The sequence below is a fragment of the Rhinopithecus bieti genome, unplaced genomic scaffold, assembly GCF_001698545.2.
Source record: "Rhinopithecus bieti isolate Rb0 unplaced genomic scaffold, ASM169854v2 scaffold_18548, whole genome shotgun sequence".
Taxonomy (NCBI): Eukaryota; Metazoa; Chordata; class Mammalia; order Primates; family Cercopithecidae; genus Rhinopithecus; species Rhinopithecus bieti.
In genome coordinates this window covers 429,246-438,679 of record NW_016809526.1, presented here as the reverse complement: position 1 = coordinate 438,679, position 9,434 = coordinate 429,246, and the positions used below count along the sequence as shown (strand labels likewise).

Here is a 9,434-nt window from a genome sequence, read left to right as displayed (position 1 = left end):
ATTTTTTTTTTTTTTGAGACGAGGTCTTGCTCTGTCGCCCAGGCTGGAGAGCAGTGGCTACTCGTGGATACAGTCATAGCATGCTGTAGCCTCGAACTCCTGGGCTCAAGGGATTCTCCTGCTTTAGCCTCTGGAATAGCTGAGACTACAGGCCTTGCTACTGTGCCAGCAAAAAAAATTTTTTAACTTTTTAAATGTTTTTATTAAAAATGAAAACACAAACCCATCAGCCTAGGCCTACACAGGGTCAGGGTCATCCATATCACTGTCTCCACCTCTGCATCTTGTCCTACTGCGAGGTCTTCAGGGGCAGTGACACGCATGGAGCTGTCATCTCCTGTGATAACACTTTCTTCTGGATACCTTCTGAAGGACCTGCCCTAGGCAGTTTACAGTTAAGTAGAAGGAGTACACACTGAAATAGCAATAAAAGTATACTATAGTAAATACATAAATCAGTAACATTTATTATTATCAAGTATTATGTACTCTACATAATTGTATATGCTAGACTTTTCTAGGATGGGCAGCATGGTAGATTTGTTTACACAGCATCACCACAAACATGTGATTAATGTGTTACGTTGGCTACTTAGTCACTAGGAGATAGGAATTTTTTAGCTCGTTATAATCTTATGAGACCACTATCGTATATGAGGTCTGTCCTTGAACAAAAAGTCAGTATATGGCGCATGACTGTATAAATGTTATATGCATATTACTGTATACATGTTATGTTTCCCAAGAAAAAAGAAAGACGTTTACTATGACAAACTTAATAGAGAAGAGTAGCTCTTGTGTTACATTTTGATTGTGTATTTATGATGCATTTTTTCTTTCTCTTTAAGAGGTTCTTTATTTCTTACATATGAAGTTCTGGCCCTGAAGAAAGCTGTGACATTAGATACTCAAGTGGTAGAAAGAGAAAAAATGAAGTCATATATATATGTGCACACAGTTTCTTTAGATAAAGGAGAAAATCATGGTAAGTTTATTGTGAAGTAAGCCTCTCTTTGTGAAAAATGGAAGCTAGTCATTGAATTTAAAAATATGTCTATTTAAAACACAGTATTAGTAGTACAGATTGAGCTAATTCTAAGAATCGCCAAACCCTGTGAAAACCAAGTTCCTAAAGAATTAATTAAGGACCAAAGTTTAGACTTCCACATTTAATCCAGGTTTGCAACTCTCCTAAAACTAAGTGAAGTGAAGACTAACTGGCATTTTTAGTCTGAACCTGGAATTCCACACCTTAGTGGAACTGTCAGTACAGAGGCTGGCTCTCAGTTTGGCAAGTACAAAAAACATGATTTTATCATTTAGCTCAGCGATATTTCTACTTTAAGGGATGTATTCATGCAAACCAAACACATGAGATACATTCATCAATATGAATGCCAACTCATTTATTATAATTATCTGTCACCCAGGCTAGAAAACCTGTCTTTACTAGTTAGGACACTCCACTTCTCAATATTTATGACACATGGAAGCCCTCATTAGTGATCATATGGTTGCATGGTGAACATGAAATTTTACAGCAGAAGAGTGTATTTTCCTCAACATATGGGTAGCATGGTGAGTCACACACTTGACTCACAGCTGCCTGTTCATACACTGTTAGCCAGAATGTGCCAGTTAACATGATGTTCCTCAAGTGGGGCAGGCTCTACTGCTCTCCTGTGTCTGTCACCCGCTGCTCTGTTGCTATTAGTTATCACTTTCTATATTTCAAAATGCTTTTATGGTATGTTTACAATTTCAATTACATAGATAATTGTTGTTGCTTATAATATACCTGTATAATAAGACTTAATCTCTTTAATAAAGTATTTCCAAACTTCAGTTTGAGGTGAGCTCATCATGAGGGACATTTTCCTGGATATTGCAAAACCTATGTTGTATGTGAAGATTTTCTTTAGCTTTAGTAAGTGTTTTGTAGTTAGTGTTTTGTTTTACTTTTCCTTAACTTGGAGAGCAATCTTATTTTGGAATTGAGAGCTCTGTGTTTCCATAATGGTTTTAGTTGCATCAGTAGTGACAATAAAAAGACAACGGTGCTATTTTGTATTTTCTTTGTGAAAAAATTTGGAGTTTATACATTTCTCTTTGAAACACTGGAGCATAGTGTTAAGAATACATTCTTGGGCGGGGCGTGGTGGCTCACGCCTGTAATCCCAGCACTTTGGGAGGCTAAGGCAGGTGGATCATGAGGTCAGAAGATCGAGACCATCCTGGCTAATATGGTGAAACCCCGTCTCTACTAAAAATACAAAAAAATTAGCCAGGAATGGTGGCGGGCGCTTGTACTCCCAGCTACTCGGGAGGCTGAGGCAGGAGAAGGGGGTGAACCCGGGAGGCGGAGCCTGCAGTGAGGGGATATCGCACCACCGAACTCCAGCCTGGGCGACAGAGCAAGATTCTGTTTCAAAAAAAAAAGAAAAAAAAGAATACATTCTTGGTTTTACTTGATTTTATGATCATTTTAGGTATTGCCTGGCAGGCAAGAAAAGAACTTCACAAAGCAGTAAGAAAAGTATTGGCAACATCCGCCAAGATACTACGGAATCCATTTGCTGGTAAATATCAAATATGTGACTTGGAATCCTTATCAGTAATCTGAAAGTCATTGGAATGATCAACCTGATACTTTTTGTCATTTCTTATACTGATATTTTTTATAGCTATGGAAAATAATCAGGCCAGGTGCGGTGGCTCACACCTGTAATCCCAGCACTTTAGGAGGCTGAGGTGGGTGGATAACCTGAAGTCAGGAGTTTGAGACCAGCCTGGCTAACATGGTGAAACCTTATCTCTACTAAAAATACAAAAATAGCCAGGCACGGTGATGGGTGCCTGTAATCCCAGCTACTCGGGAGGCTAAGGCAGGAGAATCACTTGAACTCAGGCGGCAGAGGTTGCAGTGAGCCAAGATCATACCACTGCACTCCAGCCTGGGTGACAGAGTGAGACTCTGTCTCAAAAAAAGAAAAGAAAAGAAAGAAAATTAATTAGCATTATTCTCTTGGACTGTATTTAATTTTAAGGGCTTAATGCTTTGGACAATTTTCTTCCTTCCTTGGGTAATTATGAATAAATATGGAGATAAAATATACCCTATTCTCTCTCTCTCTTTTTTTTTTTTTTTTTTGAGATGGAGTCTCGCTCTATCGCCCAGGCTGGAGTGCAGTGGCTGGATCTCAGCTCACTGCAAGCTCTGCCTCCCGGGTTTACGCCATTCTCCTGCCTCAGCCTCCCGAGTAGCTGGGACTACAGGCGCCCGCCACCTCGCCCGGCTAGTTTTTTGTATTTTTTAGTAGAGACGGGGTTTCACGGTGTTAGCCAGGATAGTCTTGATCTCCTGACCTCGTGATCCACCCGTCTCGGCCTCCCAAAGTGCTGGGATTACAGGCTTGAGCCACCGCGCCCGGCCCTATTCTCTTGATAAGTGTTTTTTTAATTTTAAATTTGTTAGAAAATCACTCCCATGCCTTCTCATCATGAGCATAGTACATCCACAATCATAGATTTCACAATCAGGTTAATCTACAATGTGGAGCTAGATACAAAAGAGCTTATCTGATCTCCTTAAAAAGTTGGCATTGTGAAAATAAAAGGTGAGAAAACTTTCTATAGTTAAAAGAGACTTTATTAAATCCTGGTTTTAAAAAACAACCTTAAAAAAATTTTTTTTTTTGAAAAATTGGGGAAGCTTGAATATGGAATTAGACTGAATTTTAGATGATTTGGGAAGATTTTGTTAGTGTTTTGGGTGTGATAATAGCATTGTGGTTATTTAAGAGAATGCAGGATTGTTCTTAGGAGATGCAGGTTGAACTGTGAAAGGGTAAAATGTCATTTTGTCTACATCATCCTTTCAAATAGTTTGGGAAAAATTACATATGAATATAGATTAAGAAAATATGGTAGAATAATAACAGTTATTGAAGTCCATTAGTGGTGATGTATGGATATTAACCTTTTTTTTTTTTTTTTTTGAGACAGTCCTTGCTTTGCTCTGTTACCCAGGCTGGAGTGTAGTGGCACGATCTCTGCTCACTGCAAGCTCTGCCTCCCGGGTTCACACCATTCTGCTGCCTCAGCCTCCTGAGTAGCTGGGACTACAGGTGCCCGCCACCACACCCGACTATTTTTTTTTTTTTTTTTTTGTATTTTTAGTAGCGACAGAGTTTTACAGTGTTAGCCAGGATGGTTTCGATCTCCTGACCTTGTGATCCACCCACCTCGGGCCTCCCAAAGTGCTGGGATTACAGGCGTGAGCCACCGTGCCCAGCCTATGTTAATGTATTCTTTAATTTCTTTCATATATTTGATCTTTTGAAAAGTTTTGGGGAGAAAAGATTTTAAAAATGACCACATATGAAAGACACCAGAATATACAAAACAAAAGCATACATGTTGAACCTGGGCAAGGTAACAAGTCCCTGTCTCTAGAAAAAAAAGAAAAAGTTTAGTTGCACCTAATGGTACACACCTGTGATCTCAGCTACTCAGGAAGCTGAGGTGGGAGGATTGCTTGAGGCCAAGAGGTTGAAGCTGCAGTGAGCCATGATCGTGTCACTGCATTCCAGCCTGGGTAACAAAGTGAGACTGTCTCAAAAAACAAAACAAAACTGACCCCTGCCCCCCACCAAAAAAAAAGCACACACAGTATTCATAATAACTATAAAAGATAATATTATAGAATTGAGAACAAATAATATCAGTTTTTATCAATACCTGTATACATGGATTTAACTCTCCAATTGTAGATTTCAAATATTTATAAATTACTGTCTTAAAGTGAAGATAAAAGTATTATCTTAGCTGTTCACATTGTCTTGGTTTTTTCTTTTTGCAAAGACCCTTTTAGTACAGTTGATATAGAAGATCATGAGTGTGCTGTGTGGCTGCTCCTACGGAAGAGCAAGTCAGATGACAAAACCACGCGACTCGAGGCTGTGCAGGAGATGTCGGAGACCCATCACTGGCATGGTAATGAGACCACCCGAACAGGTGGCAGGTCTTCAGCTGGCTCTTGATTTCCGATGTAAAAGACAAGGGAGTGAGATTCAGGAAGGAAAATAATTCAGGCAGTCTTAGTATATATAAAAAGTATTTTAAAAATCTTAAGAAGCTTCAGTGATACGGAAAGTAGAAAGCCTGCTGACCTGGTAGTCAAATGTGTTTGGTAAGAATGAGCTTAGAAATGAGGAATATATGTTTGTGTAACTTTCTACCAGAACAAAGTTTTATTTGGTTACATACTTCTTTGAGAGCAACTCTTGATTCTGATAGTTGCCTAATGTACTTCAGTTTTCTTTGGGTTTCTATTTAATGAAGTATACTTAATTGCTTGCTACACCATACAATTATATTTGCTTTTACTTTTACAATCTACTTGACTCTAATACTAATAGTTGAATGTACCCAATTTGTATGTGTGTATATCTTTTTTTTTTTTTTTTTTTTTTTTTTTTGAGATGGAGTCTCGCTCTGTCGCCCAGGCTGGAGTGCAGTGGCCGGATCTCAGCTCACTGCAAGCTCCGCCTCCCGGGTTTACGCCATTCTCCTGCCTCAGCCCCCGAGTAGCTGCGACTACAGGCGCCTGCCACGTCGCCCGGCTAGTTTTTTTGTATTTTTTAGTAGAGACGGGGGTTTCACAGTGTTAGCCAGGATGGTCTCGATCTCCTGACCTTGTGATCCGCCCGTCTCGGCCTCCCAAAGTGCTGGGATTACAGGCTTGAGCCACCGCGCCTGGCCGTGTATATGATTTTTAATGGACTATTTGAAATATGTAATTGTGTTTCAGAGTCACACATTTTACAATAAAAATACTTTAAAAGAACTCATATCTGCTCTGGTTATAGTACATGGACAAAACTATATTTTGTTAGTAGAGCTGTCTTGTAAAAATGGGCAAAATAGAAAAAAAATAATTTTCTCAGCTAGGTACAGTGGCTCACACCTGTAATCCCAGCACTTTGGGAGGCTAAGGAGGGTGGATCACTTGAGGCCAGCAGTTCAAGACCAGCCTGGGCAACATGGCAAAACCCTGTCTCTACTAAAAAAATACAAAATTTCATCTGGGCATGGTGACGTGTGCTTGTAATCCCAGCTACTGGGAGGCTGAGGCACAAGAATTGCGAACCCACGAGGCAGAGTCGTTAGTGAGCCAAGATTGCACCACTGCACTCCAGCCTGGACAATAGCAAAACTGTCTCAAAAAAAAAAAAAAAGAAAAAGAATTCTCAAAGAAAAGTTAAACTCAGAATGAGATCTCTGCAAATTAATTTGTTAATTGGTTGGTGGCTACAATTATAATAATTTATAATGTTAGTATAAGCTCACTTAATGTTGGTGGAGATTTAGAATAGAAATATTTTTCAAAATTTGCCTTCCAGGGCTCCATTCCAGACTTACTGTATCAGAGAAATCAGAGGAAGTGCCCTGGCCCATAGATTTTGAAAAAGTTCCCCACTTGATCCAGAAGTACTCACCCAGGTTATTATTATTATTATTACTATTATTATTTGAGACAGAGTCTTGCTCTGTCACCCAGGCTGAAGTGTGGTGGTACGACCTCCGCTCACTACAACCTCTGTCTCCTGGGTTCAAGCTGTTTTCCTGCCGTGGCCTCCCGAACAGCTGGGATTACAGGTGCCCACCACTACGCCTGGCTAATTTTTGTATTTTTGGTGGACACAGGGTTTCACCATGTCGGTCAGGCTGGTCTTGGACTCCTGACCTCAGATGATCCACCTGCCTCGGCTCTGAAAGTGCTGGGATTATAGGCCTGAGCTGCAGTGCCTGGCCAACCCCAAGTTATAAACTGCCATTATTGAAAATAATGATTGCTTTCATGATTGGAATTTTGTTTTTGATATATAAAGAATGGCATGTTTAATTGAAAGTACTGCTGTCTGGAACTGCAGACTAAATATTCATGGGCATTATGAATACCAAAGCACCATAGCATCACCACGGGGCAGTAGGCTTAAATGCAACCTCATGTGTTTCGAGTAGTGGTCGGAACAGCTTTTGAATGCTGGAATTGTTTTAAAAAGAAGTTAAATTGGTTCTGACTTACCAGTTTCCACCTTTGAGTTTCCTTTTTTCCAAAAAGTTAGGCTGTGACCCGGTCTCCAGATATATGTTGAGGAGAACTGTGAGATCCATCCTGGAAATGTAGCTAACTTATAGGTATTGTAAATGTAGTTGCACTTGGGACATTTTGGATTACAAATTTGCAGAGCAGTCTAAAACTTAGAGTGCTTTCAAGTAGTTTGTTCAGTTAATCTTTACAACATCTATCAGCTGGTTTTGGTATTGACAAAAGATAATGCTTTTTCAATAGATTACCAGTATAGGCTAATTGCTCAAGCCTGTGATCCAAAAACTCTTATTGGTTTGGCACGAAGCAAAGAGAGTGATCTTCGCTTTTTTCTCCTACCACCTCCTTTGCCATCTTTAAAAGAAGTAAGTAAAACAATATTAATTTAGAGAGTGAAAAATGGTTTAATATATTATCTTCATTTTGGGTACAAAATACTTTAAAAAAGTAGTTGTTGGCTACTTCTCACAAGCAGGTAAACTGGAATATAAAACTGAAATCATAGTAGTTATACAAATATTTGTATAATATTATATACTAATTACATAGTAGTTATACAAATATTTGTATAATATTGTAACTACTAATATCAGGAGGGGCTGTTCCTGCTATATTATTTTATGCCTTTGGGAATTGGGAGTCTCTGTGAACCAGTGGGTGACATGCCATAGCATATCAGCATCCATGAGTTGGTCCCTTCTGAGCTTCTGTAGGTCAGGTTTTCTCAGCCTCAGCACTATGGACATTTTGGGCCAGATAATTCTTTGTGGTAGGGAACTGTTGTGTAACTTGTATGGTGTGTAGCAGCATCCCTAGACTCTACTCCCTAGATGCTAGTAGCACCCTCTAGTTGTAACAACCAAAGATGTCCCCAGACATTGCCAGATGTTCCCGGGGCAAAATAGCTCCTGGTTGACAAACACTGCCACAGATTTAAAGCATGCTTCTTGAGTATCTTTCCTAGACTAGAAAATGAAACTCTTAAAACTTATGCGTTCGTAGCTTTTTGAAAAATAGGAAAATGAATATGCTAGATATTAATTATTAGAGAAAATGAGATAGTAACACATTCTGGATTTAAAAAGCAGTAGCTTTAATTAGTAAGGGTGCAATACTTCATTTTGAGTCAAGATGTTGAGAATGTCAAGATGTCAGATGAAAATTCAAAGTTAAAGTTTATAGTGCATCTCTCAGTTTGAAGTAGCAAACGTGAAAATATAGAATTCAAAATTAAATGATTATTTATTTACCTGGGTGGGTGACTGTTTTCAAGACTGAAAGCAATAATTAATCTCTGATATCTCTTTCCCTATATCTCTATATCATATATATATATAGAGAGAGAGATGCACATATCATATATGACTTTGATATATATGGCAAATGTTGGCTTTGAGTCTTTGGATATTTTTTGTTGTACTCAGTTGTTGAGTATTTATGAAGAATTTTCCTTTCATTTCAGGATTCTTCCACTGAAGAAGAGCTCAGGCAATTGCTGGCTTCCTTACCTCAAACAGAGCTAGATGAGTGTATCCAGTATTTTACGTCTTTGGCTCTTAGTGAAAGCAGTCAGAGTCTAGCTGCTCAGAAGGTTAGCTCATGTATTCATTCAGTAAATATTTTCGAGTGTCCACTCTTTCCAATGTATCGTGTCAGGGGCTAGCATTCATCCAGTAACTGAGTAAACATGCTAACTTCTGGTTGTGTGCCATGCCCTGGGCTGGATGTCAGGGATGACAGGGAGGCAGGTAAATAAACAGTCACAGAGTGTGTAAGAGAGATAAAGGTGATTTCAGGAGCCCTTCACTCTGCTTAAGAGGTCATTTACAGCTTCACAGGAAGTAACTCTTAAATTTTATCTTAAAGAATGAGGGCCGGGTGTGTTGGCTCATGCCTGTAGTCCCAGCATGTTGGGAGGCTGACACGGGTGGATCACGAGGTCAAGAGATCGAGACCATCCTGGCCAACATGGTGAAACCCCATCTCTACTGAAAATACAAAAATTAGCTGGGCATGATGGCACATGCCCATAGTCCTAGCTACTTGGGAGGCTGAAAATCGCTTGAACCCGGGAGGCAGAGGTTGCAATGAGCCGAGATCGCGCCACCGCACTCTAGGCTGGTGACAGAGCAAGACTCTGTCTCAAAAAAAAAACAAAAAAAAACAAAAAAAAATGAATAGGGCTGAGCGCAGTGGCTGACAACTGTAATCCCAGTGCCCAGTGCTTTGTGAGGCTGAGGTAGGAGGATTGCCTGAGGCCAAGAGTTTGAGACCAGCTTGGGCAACACAGTGAGAACCCCCGTGTCTATAAAACATTACA

General features: G+C 39.7%; 1 protein-coding gene across 2 annotated transcripts in view; it reads left to right on the top strand.

The window, feature by feature from the left end:
• Window positions 1–9,434, top strand: part of SERAC1 (serine active site containing 1) — a 61,275-nt gene that overhangs the window by 18,327 nt on the left and 33,514 nt on the right. For both annotated transcript variants that reach the window (XM_017889658.1, XM_017889660.1), the window contains 5 exons: window positions 849–985; window positions 2,490–2,579; window positions 4,864–4,995; window positions 7,358–7,479; window positions 8,577–8,705. In XM_017889658.1, the coding sequence (XP_017745147.1) occupies window positions 849–985; window positions 2,490–2,579; window positions 4,864–4,995; window positions 7,358–7,479; window positions 8,577–8,705 (610 nt within the window). The remainder of the gene's footprint in view (window positions 1–848; window positions 986–2,489; window positions 2,580–4,863; window positions 4,996–7,357; window positions 7,480–8,576; window positions 8,706–9,434) is intronic.